This window comes from Phyllostomus discolor, chromosome 3 (assembly GCF_004126475.2).
Source record: "Phyllostomus discolor isolate MPI-MPIP mPhyDis1 chromosome 3, mPhyDis1.pri.v3, whole genome shotgun sequence".
In the NCBI taxonomy this organism is placed as follows: Eukaryota; Metazoa; Chordata; class Mammalia; order Chiroptera; family Phyllostomidae; genus Phyllostomus; species Phyllostomus discolor.
Genome location: NC_040905.2, coordinates 147699818 through 147717204, shown reverse-complemented (window position 1 = coordinate 147717204; position 17387 = coordinate 147699818). Strand labels below are relative to the sequence as shown.

Below are 17387 nucleotides of genomic sequence, written 5' to 3'. Positions count from 1 at the left end.
TTCATCCAGGTTGTTTAGTTTGTTGGCATATGGTTGCTCAGAATATTTTCATATAATCCCTTGTATTTCTTTGGTGTCAGTTGTTATTTCTCCTCTTTCATTTCTGAATTTATTTACTTGGATTCTTTCTCTTTTTCTGATGAAAGTTTTGTCAAACTTGTTTATCTTTTCAAAGAACCAGCTCTTAGATGCATTGATCTTTTGGGTTTTGTTTGGTTTTGTTTTTTGTTTTTTTTTAGACTCTATTCCATTTATTCCTGCTCTGATCTTTCTACTCACTTCTGGGCTTTGCTTATTATTCTTTTACTAGTTCCTTTAAGTATAAAGTTAGATTATTTATTTGAAATTTTTCTTTTTTTTTTTTTGAGATAGGCCTGTGATGCAATGAATTTCCCTCTAAGAGTTGCTTTCCCTGTGTCCCACAGATTTTGGATTGTGTGTCCTCATTTTCATTTGTTTCTAGGTATCTTTTGATTTCTTCCTTGATCTCATGTTGACCCATTCATTGTTTAATAACTTAGTATTTAGCTTCCATGTCTTTGCATGTTTTTCAGTGTACTTATGATTGATTTCTAGTTCCATAACATTGTGGTCAGAGAAGATGCTTGATAGGATTTTAGTCGTCTTAAATTTATTGAGAATTGTTTTTTTTGTCCTAACATGTGGTCTGTCCTAGAAAACATTCCATGTGCACTTGAAATGTATGTATATTCTGCTGCTTTGGGGTGAAATGCTCTGAAGTTATCAATTAAATCCATTTGATCTAGTGTGTGTTTAAGTCCATTGTCCCCTTGTTGATTTTCTACCTGGAAGATCTGTCCATCAAAGTCAATGGGGTGTTAAAACCCCCCACTATGACTATATTTCTGTCGATCTCTCCCTATATGTCCATCAAGATTTGCTTCATATATTTAGGTGCTTCTATGTTAGGTGAGAGAATGTTTACTAAGGTTATATCCTCTTGTTGGATCATTCCCTTTACCATTATGTAGTGTCCATCTTTGTCTCTTACTATAACCTTGGTTTTAAAGTCTATTTTGTCGGATATAAGTACTTCTATCCCAGCTTTTTTTCCTTTCCATTTGCATGAAATATCTTTCTGTGTGGGTATCTTTTTTTTTCTGTGTGGGTATCTTTTTTTTTTTTTTCTGTGTGAGTATCTTTTGATCTGAGGTGGGTGTCTTGGAGGCAGCATATATATAGGTCTTAATTTTCTTATCCATTCAGCTACCCTGTGTCTTGGTTGAAACATTTAAGCCATTTACTTATAAGGTGATTACTGATAGATACTTTCCTGGGGTTTTTCCCCACTTTTCTTTTTCTTCTTCTTAAAGCAAGCCTTTTAACATTTGTTGCAGTACTGGTTTGGTGTTAACAAACTCCTTTAGCTTTTTCTTGTCTGGGAAGCTACTTATTTCTCCTTCAGTTTTAAATGATAGCCTTGCCTGGTAAAGTAGCCTTGGTTGTAGGTCCTTGCTTTTCATCATTTTGAATATTTCACATCATTCCCTTCTGCCCTGAAATGTTTCTGTTTAGTAATCTGATGCCAGTCTAATTGGTGCTCCCTTATAGGTAACTACCTACTTTTCTCTTACAGCTTTTAGGATTCTCTCCTTGTCTTTAAGCCTTGTCAATTTAATTATGATGTGCCTTGGTGTTAGCCTTTGTGTCCAACTTGTTTGGTATTCTCTAAGCTTACTGGACTTGTGTGTCTTTTTCCTTCACCAGATTAGGAAATTTCTCAGTTGTTATTTCTTCAAATAGGTTCTCAGTCCCTTGCTACCTCTCTTTTCCTTCTGGTAGTCTCATGATGCAAATGTTATTATGCTTCATGTTGTCTAAAATGTTTCTTAGTGTCTCCTCATTCAAATTCTCTTTTTCTTTTTGCTGCTCTGGCTGGGTGTTCTTTTTTACCTTGTCTTCCAAATCACTGATTCGATCCTCTGCTTCATCTAACCTGTTTATTCCTTCTAGTGTATTATTTATTTCAGATACTGCATTCTTTATTTTTGACTGGTCCTTTTTTATGGTTTCTGTATTTTTTTTCATGCTGTTGTGTGTCCTTATAATCATTACTCTAAGCTCTGTATCTGATAAATTGCTTACCTCCATTTCATCTAGTTCTTCTGGATAATTCTATTGTTTTTCATTTGGGGTGTATTTCCTTGTCTTCCCATTTTGACGTTTCTTTGTATTTGTTTCTGTGTATTAGGTAGATCTGCAAAGACTCTGGTGTAGACCTTTGTCAGACACTGCTTGTGACTGGCCCTGGTCAATCTGTTTGGAACTGTCATTGACTTTTTTTTAAGTGAAACTCCCTCATATTACTTTTTGAAGACACAGATCTAAACTGATTTGGGTTTGATCTGACATACCAGGAGCCATTCTACGTATAGTATTCTATCCTTTTCCAATGGGCCTTACATCCCAAGACTTCTAAGGAAATTCCTGAAGACCCAGATAGTACTACACCCTATATGTACACTATATTTTTTCCTGTACATACCTATGATAAATCTTAATTTATAAACTAGGAACAACATCAATAATAAAATAGAACTATTGTAACAATATACTCTAATTAAAGTTATGTGAATGTGGTCTCTCTCTCAAAATATTTTACTGGACTATATTCACCCCTCTTCTCCCTGCAGTGATGTGCATTGATCAGTTTTTTTACATAATGAAGTGAGGTAAATGATATAAACATTGTGACAGCATTAGGCTACTAAAAGGGATACTTGAACACAAGCACCGTGATATGGCAACAGCCCAGCTGATAACCGAGACAGCTACGAAGTGACTAACTGGGAGGTAGTATATACATCATGGAGACACAGGACAAAGGATGATTTATATCATGGGTAGGGTAGAGGAAGAAGCCTAAGATTTCATGACAGTGCTTGGAATGGTGCTAGGTTTAAAACTTATGAATCATTTCTAGAATTTTCCTTTCAATAATTTCATATTGCAGTTGATTATGGTAACTAAAACCACAAAAAGTGAAAGAGCAGATAAGGGGGGACCACTGGAGGGACTACTGTGATCACTCTCCTGTTGAGATTTCTTTAAAACTGAAGTGTCCTCTCTCTCTTTGCTCATTTGAACAGGGCACAACCAGGGGTCATTTCAGATCTACTAGGGCTTGTCTAAGTTCAAGGGACTGTCCTCTTCTGCTCTGATTCCTAACTACTATATCTCATCCTGAAACTAACTTGGCACCTGTTAATGAGGAAGTTGAAGGTGAATAACATTTTCCTTCCCTGTCTTGTCATCCATGGCATTTCTAATTCTGACATCACACTCTCATCTGCATTGAATGATACTGGTTTGTCCCTGGATGTGAATGTCAGTCTTGCTTCATCATTTCCTCCATCTTTGGGCACATGCAAATTTTCCTGATCCTACTGCTGCTCCCAATCATATTTCTACCTCCACATTAGGCAGTGAATTCTTTTCTCATTTTTATTTCAGCATAACTTTATCTGGATTTATTGGTGGCACTGCTCTGAATGAAATCTTTGCTTCTAAATTTTTCTTATTGATCATCATTTGATTATTTTTACCTTATAAATTAGTTGGTTTTCCTTCTGTCTCCTTTAAATTTTCTACCTAGATTCCCAAAAGCACATGTGATATATAACTCATTATTTGAAATACAAGGAGTGTATTTTCCTTTTTCTTTCAATTTCTTATTTATTTAAAAACCCTTATGTCTGTAATGAAGAACGTGTAGTAGTACAGCCATTCATGCAATATGAAACCATTAGATGAAAATTCTGAACAATAATTGGGAGAAGTAGTATCTGTGCTTAGTATACATTCCCCTTAGAAAACACTGTGAAAAGTATGGTTTGCTATATTTTAGAGACCCCATAATTACTATGTGATGTGAGTTGTTATGGTAACTGGCTTTTCCCCCTTCTATTAAATAACAGTAAATGGTTGCTTGAGATGTGATTGAATTGTCAGCTTTCAAGCTGATGTTACCCTGATGGGGAAGGGGGTTAGGGGTGAGGGGAGAAAGATAAACTGAACAGAGAGAGAGAATGAATGAGGGAAGAAGGAGTGAAGCGGGGAGAGAGAGTTTTAAATGTCCAGAAAGCACCTTCAAAGAATGGGTGTCATTTTAAAAATGTGTCCATAAGTCCTCCCTTCTTATCTTCCAGTCACTATTTGTCATAGGATAGGAATTAAAAAAAAAAAACACAAAACACTATTTTGGGCAAACAAGATTAGTACTGACAGAAAATTGAAGCCTGTTATGTCCTATATATAAACAATGGGATATTGAATGGCTTTGGGGGGTCTCTAACACGAAGTACAAATGATTTTTCTCCTGGGAATGTGGGAGGACTGTATGTGTTTGTCACAGACCAAATGTGGTGGCTTGCGCTTCATATGTCTGTAGCAACTGAAGTTAAATACTTTTATTATTTTGATAATACATACATCTAGGGAGCATGAAAAAATGCCTTTGTGAAACTGGGGTTTTAAGTCAATAATAAACAGTTTACTTGTCATTTTTACATGCTGTCCTACTTTATTTCATTCTAGTTTGACAATTAAAGCTTGCCTTATTGATTTGTAGTATTTAATGAGGGGTTGTTAAAAGGGTATTTTCTTACGAACAAATAATCTTATTTGTTATCATCAACCAGAGGAAGAAAATAATACCAAATTTCTAGGCAATGTATTCTGAACAGTAAATTAACTAATTAGAGGACCATGTAGTCCTTCTAGTAAGACACACATCAGTGAGGAAACAAGATCTACTTTTCATTCTGCTTGTTAACATTGCTCTACATTGTGAACTGTGTGCCTGAGCAGAGTATTTTCTGTTGAGCTAGTATTTCGAATATACTTAATTAGAGGCTGTAGGTTTGGTTAGGAAATTTCAAAATATAAGTTTTATCATACCAGCTTTAAAATTTTGCCTTGTCATGCACTATGTTCTTATCTGGAGTTAAGCATTTCCTGGCCAGAACATTTTGAACAAGCTTTTATAAAATTTCAAATAATTGCATCCTCAACAACCTGTGCTTGAGTTTTGCTGTTCCTACTAAAAAAGTTTTCTAAAATTGTGCTTCTAGCATGATTGAAAGTTGTACATAATCTTTTGTGATCACTTGTTTATGGTAGTATGTTTTTCACATGACAAAACTTTGCTTAAAGCAAATACATTTAGTTTGGTTAAAGTCACCAGGTACTTAATTGAACGCTTATGTGCAAGACATTGTTATGGGTGCCAAGGGAGAGATTCTGTGATAAATAGGACATGATCTTTGCCTGTAGGATTCTATGAGATTAATGTCCTTACACAAATAATCTAAGATTGAATTTATTGACTTTTAGAGGAGAGGCTGATAATGTAGTGGAAATTATTTCAGTAAGTACTGACGAGAGGAAAACGGCATTAAACAAAGAGGAAGCAGTGAGTGCAAAGGTCCTGTTGAATAAAGGGTAGGCTTGGGAGTTGGTTTATAATCCAGTTCATCAAGAATACAGGTTAAGTGGAAGAGAAGAGCAGAAGATCAAGTGGGGAGGTGGGTTGAGGATCTTGGCCAGTAAAGTACAAAAGAGTCTGAACTTTATTCTTTAATGAACCATCAAGGGTTTCTGAAAAGAAGTTCTGAGTTAATGTGATAGTAGCTGTGCCATTTAGGGTGTACTGGGAGGAGGAAAGGCCCTGACTGAGTGGCCTAGTTGGTTGGAGCCTTGTTCCATGCACCAAAATGTTGTGGGTTTGATCCCTGGCTGGGGCACTTATGGGAGGCAACAGATGAATGTTTATTGCTCACTTGCTCTCTCTTTCTCAAATCAATAAACATTCCCCTCAGTGAAGATTAAAAAAGAGAGAAGAAGGAGGAAAGATTTTAGTTTTAGGGGATTACTTAGGTGACCTCAGTAATCTAGGCAGGAATTAGGACTAAACCAATGAGGAAGAAAGTAGGAACAAATATAATAAACATTTCAGAGGTAGGGTTGGTATTGAGTCAGGGGAAGTAAAGAAGTCCCAAAGAAACCAGAAGTTTTAAACTTGTGTGACTTGGAAATTGATGGGGAATATTGGTAGAAAAAGGAACGATGGGTGCAAGAGTGGGACTTAAATGATGATGACAAAGAAATGTACAGTGTGTAATAGGTGGTAGAAGGTGTGTGGGTGAGAAGTACATGTTCTAAAAACAGTGATTCCTATTTCTTTTTAATAAAGAGAAACTGTATTTTTTATTTTATTTTTGTTGAGGTATAATACACATACAGTGGGTTTTACACCATTCAGTATATAGTTCTATGAATTTTAACAGTACACCTATTCGTGTAACCAGTACCACAGTCAAGATAAGAACAGTTTTATCACCCTAAAAATTCCCTGTGCTCCTTTATAATCAACCCCTTTCCCCTCCCCTGTCTACTTATAACCTCTGATCTCTTTCATGTCCCTCTAGTTAAAATGCTTAAAGAGTCCTAGGAGCCACCACAAACTGGGGTGTGATGATCAAGAGGGCTGAGTGTCAAGTCTCCAGCCTTTGCCCTGACTTCATCTGGACAAGACTGAATTCTCTGTTTTCTGTTTTATATGTTGGCATTTTCCTTAACAATTTGGGTGGGGTGGAAATATTTACATAGCTAAATACTTGAAAACTATTATTCTGTAGTCTTACTGATATGACTGTGTGAGCCACCGTTATCCCTTACCTGGTGAGTTGCATGCAGTAGCAGCTGAGTAGGCTTCCTCATGTTGACCCTTGTCCTCTACAATTATTATAGTGGTCAGCATGATTCCTTTATAGTAGATCAGATGATATCCTGCTTCTTCTAAAAAATTTATAATAGCTCATCATTAGTAAGAATAAAAGCAGGTCCTGAAAAATGACCTAGAAGACCCTCAATTCTCTGGCCCCTTGCTCATTCACCAGCCTATTCTCTTTCTACTCCCCCCTGTGCAGTTGATACCAGCCTTCTTTCTGTCCTCTAACAGATCAGCTATGTGCTGTGCTCATTTTAGGACTTTGCCTTATCTTTTTTTAAATTTTAATTGCACTATAATTCACATAACATAAACCTAACCACATTAAAGTTTGCAACTCATAGCATTTAGTACATTCACAATATACACGACTATGTCTACCTAGTTCCAAAACATCTTTATCCCCCTCACGTGAGACATGTATCCCTTAAGCAGTGGGGAGGAGAAACTCCCCATTTCCCCTGCCTTCTTGTTCTAGTCTCTTCCCTTCTTCATCCCCATACTGGAAACTACTCTTTTGCTTCTGTCCCTATGTACTTACCTATTGTGGATATTTCATATAAATGGGATCACATAATATATGACCTTTTGTGTCTGGCTTCTTTCACTTAGCATAATGTTTTCCAGGTTCATCTACACTGTAGCATGTGCCGATACCTCATTCCTTTTTGTGGCACAACAGTATTATATTGTGGATATACCATATTTTATTTATCCTTTCATGCATTCATGAACCTTTAGGTTATTTTCACCTTTTGGCTATTTTGAAAATGCTGCTATGAATGTTCATGTACAAGTATTTGTTTGAATACATGTTTTCATTTCACTTGGGTATATATCTAGTAGTGGAATTGGTATGTTATATGGTAATTCTGTCTTTAACTTTTTGAGGAACCACTAAACTGTTTTCCATAGCAGCTGAATAATTATACATTCCCACTAGTACACACCTTCATCTCTTTCCAGTTTTTACTCAGACTTCACCTCCTCAAAGAGACCTATTCTGACTACCCTGTTTAACTCTGTCACCTGCCTCCATCTCCACCCTTTCCTCATTAGCATTCTTCTCCTTCTTATATTATTTGCATGTTCCCCTAATGTGGTCTCTTTTTGAGGCATATGCATAACATTTCATTATACTTACTACCTCTTACACATAGAAACTCTTATTCTTCTCTAAATCATAGGACTCACCCATCTCAACAGTTCACCAGATGCCTGTCATTGTAAGGGTATGTGTAGTTAGTTATAGAAAGAGTAAACTTCACATAGTCCTTGAAACTTGATGTACAGTGGTTGAAAACTCTCCTTTATCATCTGCTGAATAACAAAGTTGCAACTTCATTATTTGAATATTTTTCTCCCGAAGACCATCATTTAGTCCTTTATTTATTTTTTTTAATTTTATTGTTGTTCAAGTACAGTTGTCTGCATTTTTCCTCCACCACTCACCCCTTCACCCCAGTCATCCCCACCTCCCTCCCCCATTCCACCCCTATTAGGTTTTGTTCACGTGTCCTTTACAGTTGTCCCTGAAAACACTTTCCCCCTGCCCCAGCATTATCCTCTACCACCTCCCCTCTGGAACAATATTATATTGTGGATATACCGTATTTTATTTATCCATTCATTCATTCATGAACCTTCAGGTTATTTTCACCTTTTGGCTATTTCGAAAATGCGGCTATGAAATTGTTCTTAATTTCAATGTCTTTGGTTATATTTTGCTTGCTTGTTTGTTTTGTTGATTAGATTCTACTTATAGGTGAGATCATATGGTATTTCTTTTTCACCACCTGGCTTATTTCACTCACCATAATACTTTCCAGTTCCATCCATGTTGCTGCAAAGGGTAGGAGCTCCTTCTTTCTTTCTGCTGCGTAGTATTCCATCGTGTAAATGTACCATCATCTTCTGATCCACTCATTTACTGATAGGCACTTAGGTTGCTTCCAGAACTTGACTATTGTAAATTGTGCTGCTATGAACATTGGGGTACATAGGTTCTTATGGATTGGTGTTTCAGGGTTCTTAGAATATAATCCCACCCAGGTCAAAAGGCAGTTCTATTTTTAGTTTTCTGAGGAAATTCCATACTGTTTTCCATAGTGGTTGCACCAGTCTGCATTCCTACCAACAATGCATTAGGGTTCCCTTTTCTCTACAACCTCTCCAACACTTGTTGTTTGTTGATTTGTTTATGATGGCCATTCTGACTGGTGTAAAGTGGTATCTCATTGTGGTTTTAATTTGCATCTCTCTGATGGCTAGTGATGCTGAGTTTATTTTCATATGTCTCTGGGCCCTCATAAGTTGTAATATCATAAAAGTCCTACAGGAAAACATAGGCTGGGAAATCTCAGATATTCCACACAGCAATATTTTCACTGAGATGTCCCCTAGAGCAAGGGACATAAAGGAAAGAATAAACAAATGGGGGTCTCATCAAAATGAAATTTTTAAGATTTTATTTATTTATTTTTAGAAAGAGGAGAAGGCAGAGAGAAAGAGAGGGTGGGAAACATTGATGTGTGAGAGAAACATCAGTCGGTGGCCTCTTGTATACCCCCAACCACGGACCTGGCTAGCAACAGAAGTATGTGCCCTGACTACAAATGGAACCCACAACCTCTCAGTTACAGGATGCCATCCAATCCACTGAACCACACCAGTCATGGCTGAAATTATTTTGTTGATTAGGTTTACTTCAAGGGCTTCTCACAAGTAATGCAAATTATATATAACTTTCATACTTAAAAAGTGTGAATTGTATTTTCCAGCCTAGCAACATTAACCTTTATGGATAACTATATATTGAATTGGAATAGCTTCCTCTTTTGCTTGTAACATAACTGGAATGTGGGTGTTGACTGTTTTTAAGCTGTTTCCCTAAGTCTCTTCAATAAGAGAAAGAGCAAGAAAATGCATCTTTAAGGAGATTTGTTCACAGCTAACTCCATGGAACACTAAGACTAGGTATAATCTCATAAAACATAAGGAGTGCTGGCTGATGTCTAGGCCCAAGTGTTCCATTGCGTCCCTGCACCGCCTTCAGATGTGGTTGGAGCAGTAGCAGGAAGATTAGTTTTAACCTTCACTTTATAACTTCCTTTTAAATAGGTTTCCTGGCATGAATGTCTTTGTTCTTAGAAGCTCAACATTTGATTTGCTCATTTTCCTTTACATTTTTTCCATAACGCTTTCTTTTTGTTTTAACTCTGGTTTAAAAACCAATTGAGATCATTGTCTTTCCAAAAACATTCAGTGCTCTTATTGCCAGTTTGCTGAGGCTGTGGATCACCTCAGTCACTCAGTGGTAATGATGTCCATGAATTGTAATACTTGGCAGGGAAATTTTTAATATTTTGAGGTTCTGACAGAGATAAAAGTGTCTATTGTGGTGTTTGAGTGTTCTTTCTGGTAAATCCAGAACTCAAAATACAATATAGAGATAGTTAATATAGTTGATGAAAAGGGAACAGAATTGATAGGAAAAAATTAAGAAAATTCCTTCCATTTTGGAAACAAAGGGCAAAAACCAAAGACTGATTAATGCCTCCCAGCTTGAAATGTGGCCTTGGGTGGCCTGTTCCTTCAAGTATGTCTAGTACCATGTTGACAAGCCTCCCCCTGCTTTCTTCTACAGAGAGAATACTTCATCAGAAAAGGGAGAAACCTGTCTTTATCATTTTTTAAAGTTCATTTCATGGTCCCAATACCTTTTTCATACTGTTTGAGTATCTAATTCTTTAAAACACAGCAGTGGATTGAGAGGTGATAGGTAGCAAGCAGAATTAATCTCTTCATTCTCCATAGAGTCTTCATAATTTTGCCTTGTAATCTATTTGTGCCTGTTTCTGATTCTCACACTAGAAAGCTGTGTGAGGACACAGATTCGCCGATATTCTTTATATTTTCTCATAAAACGTTTGTGTATAGTGGACCCACACTAAGACTAGAATTAAACACCAGAGGCCATGAGACCCAACTCTATTCAGAAAGGCTATTCTCTTCCCGGTCACAAAGCAATTGAACCTTATAATACAATAAAATCTCTTAAGCAATCTGGTTTTCCTGATTCTGGGGTAATTATGTAGAAATTTGGGGGGATTTTTGTTTGGTTCTTGTTTTTTTGTCTGTAGGACACAGACTGAAGTTTTTGTTGTGTCAGTCTGATGAGATGAGTTACAGGAAACACGAAATGTGATGTACTGTGACTGTCTGTTTGGAGTGATCTTTCTTTAACAGAAGCAGCCCTTGGGAAGATTTGTTTCAAGATAGCTGTATACTAATAGGTAGAAACAGAAATGACTATGAAAACCAGATGTTGTATCTGGGCCTCGCTTCAGAAACAAGGTTTCCGTGCTGGCCTATTTCATTTTTCGCTTGTTTACCCACACTGATTAAAGGGCATTTATATGGTGGTGTGCACAATTGCTGAGTGCAGTGTTCATTTGCATGCTCTTACCATCATGGTTTCTACACAACATGATATTTCTGTTGGCAATTTAGGTTTATTACTTCAGAAATTGTCAGAATGAAAATCCAGGATGTGAGCAATATTTATTTTTATTTAAAATTACTAGGGAGATTTGTTAGACAATACCTCATTTTCTGACATTGGCAAGAGGCTTTACAGAGTTTCTCCCTAATTTTCAGGGACACATTTGTATTATATATACATTTCAACTTGTTATTATTGCAAGACTCTATTTGCTTTAATTTAGAAAATTTCAGGCTTATTTTATTTTGTCTTTACAGGACTCTAAGCTCCACTCCTTTGAAAATATTCAAAGACCTTATTTGTGGTTCTGATCCCAGACTGATTTGGTTTGTTTTAGAACATAACCATTTAAATAAGGGGAAAGAAAGAATTGATGCTAAGGTTTAATTTTACAGTGTGATACTGTGTAGTCTGACTCATGGTGCGGTGCATCTTTCCCACAGGTTCACATCCAGCTTTCTGAGTGGCACCGGGCCATTTTCCTCCCACAGGCGTGGCTAGCATATATGACTCGAGCTTACCATGCCATTTTACAGGTAATGAAACTGTAAGATGGTTTGTTTCAGGGGAGTGTCTCCTTCTCTCAAATTTTACTGCATATATGTATTTAATAGAAAATCACTTAGGAAAATAACACTATCCAAAATGCAGTGGTTATAATTGCTGATAAAGAATGTACGGCATAAATGTATATAATGCACTTAAAATTTTTTTTGCCTACAATAATTACTGCATTGTTTTTAATTTAAATTTTAAATGTTGATTTCTTCCCAATATGTGTCCCGTCTAGAACTCCCTCATGAGTGCTACTGTCCTACATCATGCTGCTTTTTGAACATCTCCCCGATGTCCCAAATGTCCCCCTTGGCTGTCCCATGGCACCTCACCTTGAGTGGTTCCCAAACCGAGCTCATTGTCTGCCCTAACCTCCTCAAGGTGGGCTTGCTTACATCTCCAGCCTTATCTTATTATCCTTCCTCTAGATGTTGTGTCTCAGCCTTGCTAAATTTCTTTGTTTTCCAAACTCAGCAAGTCTCTCCTAATCTCCTGACATTGACACATGGTTTCTTCTGGTACAGGTATTGCCATTCCCTCTTTGCCCACCTAATTTCTACATGTTCTTTAGATCATTTTATCTGAGAAGGCACCAGTGTGTGTCCCGCTCCCCCACCCCACTGGACTGTATGCTGCTCTCGTGTGCTTCCTTAGAATATGCACTTCTCTCTTTGAAGGCTTTATCACCATGGTTATTTGTTAGGGGCCTCCATCCTGGTGTCTCTGCTCCTTAGAATTGGAGCTTTGTCGTCTCTAGAACTTGACATGGTGTCTAAAACACAATAGGTGCTCACTAAATAAAGGAATTACACTCAATTTGACTTCATTTAATCCAGTATTATAAATTAGTTTGTAAATTTTAAAAATAGAAATAATTCTTAATCAGTTTGAGACTATATGAACAGTTAACAATGTAAGAAAACAACAATTATTTTTCCTGTGTTAAAATTCCTTTTTAAGGATGATAGAACAAAATTTGAAGGTATTGAGTAATTTATGGCCCAGAATCATATTTTCATGGAGTCTCAGCTGTACTAAAAGATGGTTGGGGGTAGAGGGATGAAGGAAATGACTAAGCATCTGAGCTTCAGGGTTCTCATATTATATTAAAACCTTATTGCAACATATTTTATTGAGTCTAGATTTCATGAAGTACTGATGCATCTTCAGAGATTCCTATCATTAGAACTGCAGAGGTGGACCAGGAATCTCTGTGCTTACCTAACTGCCTGTTAATTTTAACTCAGTCTGTCAACCACACTCCGAGCACCGGGTTTTAGATGGTTCCCCAAACCACACTGGAGTCTGCATTTTAAAGATGTTCTCTTGGAACAATGGTTTCCTTTTTCTTAGCTTACCCACTTTTTTATCCTCAGCTGCATCTTGGCACTCAGTTTTAAGTAGATGCATGAGTGAATGAGTGCATTACTCATATATACTCTTGACTAATTATAGTTTTTATTCAAGGTGAGTGAAATTATAAGTTGGACTCTGCACTTTTCCTCACATTTATTTTTCTCTTTGTAATTTTTCAGTGTTTTCCTTCCCCAGACATCAATGGAGTGCTTTTTACTGGCCAGGTCCTGTGCGGGGTGTGGGGGATCCAAAGGGGTGTAAAGCACTTCTTCTCAGTGAGCTCCCAGTCCCATGCAGGACCTAGCATGTCCACTAGCAATTCCAGCAACAACCCCTGAGAATTGTATTTAGCTCTCAGCATGAGGAAGACTAAATTGAACAGGATTATGGTGTAACTCATGCAGATGACTTGCAATTGATTTAAAAAAAAATCTTACATAGTTGTCTTTATAGTTAGAGCTACCATTTTTTGAATAACTAGTGTGTGTCCAATACTACCATATATAATTTCAATAATTTCAATTACAGAGACCCTTTGAAGTGGGTGTTATAAACCCCCACATATAATGGGATTAGAAATGGGGAAACAGGGTTAGCTAGGAAAACAAAGCAAATGGTACAAAACCCAACAGTCAGTAAATGAAAGAACTGGAAATTAACTGGAATCTTTTTGGACTCCAGAAATTCACCCTTTCCTACTGTATTGCATTTTCCCTAACACATAATGTCACACATTAGTAGTACATTGCTTTAATATTTTAAAGGACAGATCTATTTTTTAAAAGCCAGCTGAGTATTTTTAGTTATGCAGGTCAATTGTTCTACTTTTCTTCTGTTGTGATAGTGTACATCTTTTTTTATTTATCATTTAAAATGTCTTTACTTCGAATTTTTAATAAATCCAGTTCCATTGAAAAATGGTGATAAAAGTGAAAAATGTCGACTGTAATAAAATTTTCAGTGTTATTTGAAAATACAACATTGCTTTCTGGGCTGTCACTATGGCTTAATGGTACACTGATGCATTTTAACTGTTCAACACGTTTTGTGGATGACTCCACACTTAAATAGGATCTGTGGGATCTTAGAAGAATGAGAGCAACTGCCAGGCTCCTTGTCCATGTCAAGAATTTCTGTCCTATAGGATACTTCTTCTGCATAGGATTTACAGTTACTTCCCATCTGGTGCTAGATATATTTAGTACCACTAAACTAAAGGATCATTTTTAGGAGCCACATTAATTAAGTCTAAGAGACACATTAAAGGGTACATTCTACATTATTTCCTGCAGGTTGATTTTGATGTGAATAAGTTTGAGTTGTGAATACTACAGGCAGCTTTTGTTTAGTTGCTTCAGCCATATCTTTCCACAATTTTTCCACAATATGTGGGATTTGGAATTATAAGCATATAAGTGGTTAACATGGGGAAGAATTTGGATTTCTTCTCATTAAGATGAAAAATGCAGATACAAGTTGATTAACAGTTCAGAGTCCATTTTGATAAAGAGCCCTTTATAGCCGCCTTTACCTTGCTGTCCTTGTGGGATGCAAAGGTTAAGGTCTCCAGCTTTTGTGCAAAGGGCTCATGGGGATTTTGAATATGACCTCAAACAGGAGAGAGGAGTTAAAACAGGTTGACTGCAGACACTTGTTTCCTGAGTCAGTCAGCCAGCTGCAAAAGAATCTGAAATCAAAACCAGGGTCAGAACTGTGACCCCTCGTAAGTTACTCTCCGGCCATTTGTAAGGGTTGCTTGTTTCTAATGTATAGGTGTGGAGCAGGATGGACTTGCTCACTATAATCAGTAAGCTCTTGGTTATGTAGGCTGGAAAATTTTTTTTTAAGTAAGAGGGATTGATAGATTAAGAATTGGAAACTCCAGGCAATCCAAAACTCATTTCAGGTGACCATTTCAGCCTTCCCTGACCCCATGAGCGCTTTCCACCCGTAACCATAGCTGTTAGCCAGAGGCAGAGGTAACTGAGTTGAATGCCACTGGGTGTCTGTTACCAGTAGTCTGAGAATTGGAAGGCAAAGTACGTCTGGATAAATAGCCTAAAATGGACTTGTGGAAGGGGTTAGAGACATTCAGGAGGGAATTGAGAGGAACAGAGACCCTGAGAAAGAAAAAATATCTACTTGGTCACAACAGAATTGTATTGTTCATGGCTACAAGAGAGATTAGAAAAATAGGCTTCTCAAGAGGCTGTATGCGTACTAGTTTTTTGTGTTTTATTTCTAAACAGATTTTAACTTTTAATTTCTTATTCCTTGTTTGATAAAGCATTATGGAAAGTAAGTGTTTTAGGAAGAAAGAGGCATCATTGAAGAAGCACTACAAATAAAGATAGGCAATAAAAATTATTTTCTCTTTTGCCTACCCTCCTAGGGGGCCAGTATCAACATTAAATATTAATATCAATATCTTGCCAGTTTAGTCACCTTTAATACCTTGCTCTAAGAGGTAAGGGGAAAAAACAATAAAAAATAATCATTAAAAAAAAAACAAGAAAGGACAAGGATTCTATCTTGGAGCACCAGGAGTTGGGCATGGGTATGACTGAAGTAAATGGAAACTATGAAGAATGAGAATAGAACACTGGTGAAATCTCTGAGCGTCAGGACTGGTGAGCCTCAGTACGTTGTGTGCTAGAAGTGGTGCTGTGTACAAGGGCTCCTTAGACTGATGAAACAGGCCTTGCTTTCAGTGAGCTCACAGGATAGTAACTGAGAGTGTTTGAGAGAAATAAAAGGATATTCAACTGTCTAATCTGGATATTACGTTTTGAGGAACCTTTTGCTCTACAAGACTATACAGATAAAAATAAGAATTATTTTATGAAGGATTTTAATATATTCGTGAAAGAATATTTTGTAAGAAGATTATAGGGGGAAGTGGGATTTTTTTGTTGTTATTGACAATGACCCTGGTAATAGTAGGTATTGTTTGTATTAGGCACTGTATTAAATAGACCGTTTTCCACATTATTTAATATGATCCTCTAATATTGTGAGATAGTTGTTAGCTACATTTTATAAATAAGGAAATGAAACTTAGAGAAGTGAAGTAACTTGCTGAAATATACACTTTAACTAAGTGGAAATGGTATTAAATTCTGTTTCCAAAGCTCACATTCTTAACTCACCAAGCTATATTGCTTCCCTCTCTAGGGTATATATAGAGACATACCCTTTTCTTCTATAGAACATACGTTAGAACACTATAATCAATAAGAAAAGACAACCTGTAAAAAAATGGACAGAAGAACCTAAATAGTCAATAAACCCTTGAAAAGATGCACAATCTCCTTAGTGAACAATGAAATGAAAATGAAAACCATAACAAACACCATTTCACACCCACAAGAATAGTAAAAATTAAAAAGCCCCCTGGCTGGTATAGTTCAATGGATTGAGCGTGAGCCTGCTAAAGCAAAGGGTTGCAGGTTCAATTCCCAGTCAGGGCACATGCCTGGGTTATAGGCCAAGTCCCCATTAAGGGGCATGCGAGAGGCAACCACACATTGATGTTTCTCTCCCTCTCTTTCTCCTTCCCTTCTCCTTTCTCTAAAAATAAAATAAATAAAATCTTTAAAAAAATAAAAATAAAAAGCCTGACAATTCCCAGTGTTGGTGAGGATGGGAAGTAACTAGAACTCTTACTTACTGCTACTGAGAATGTAAGCTGCACCACCACTTCTGAAAATGGTTTGATATTACTCAGTAATATAATACACAATCTAAGTTCTTATTTAATTTAGGGTTCACCAATAAACCAGCATTTTAATTACATTTAAATAATGTAGCTGCTGATTGAGAAGAAGGGAAAGCATCTGATAAAAGTAACTCTGAGTGTAAAAAAAGGATAAGTGTTTGAAGGTCCTAGCTTTTAAATGGATGACATTAGCTATATTTTTATTACATGGTAGAGGTTGAGCATTATAATATCTATTTTTATATGTTCACTCAAGAAATAGAAATGTAGTGTGTAGCTGTTTGAGAATTTTGTTATACATTACCTGAATCTTACATGTTATATACCATCCTTACTATTCTGTTATGATACTGGTACCCAGACCCCAATCTTGGGATAGTGTCAGTTAAAGTTGACACAGGCTGAGCATTGCTATGCAGCAGACTTTTTGGAATGGGACCTATGAAATTAAAATCTGCTTTTAATAGGCATCCCAAAATGAAGCGCTCTGCACTAAACTTGTC

At 36.8% G+C, this 17387-nt stretch overlaps 1 protein-coding gene across 2 annotated transcripts in view; it reads left to right on the top strand.

Moving 5' to 3' along the window:
- FOCAD (focadhesin) overlaps positions 1-17387 on the top strand; it is a 321941-nt gene that overhangs the window by 227797 nt on the left and 76757 nt on the right. For both annotated transcript variants that reach the window (XM_028508513.2, XM_036021544.1), the window contains exon 22: positions 11699-11791. In XM_028508513.2, the coding sequence (XP_028364314.1) occupies positions 11699-11791 (93 nt within the window). The remainder of the gene's footprint in view (positions 1-11698; positions 11792-17387) is intronic.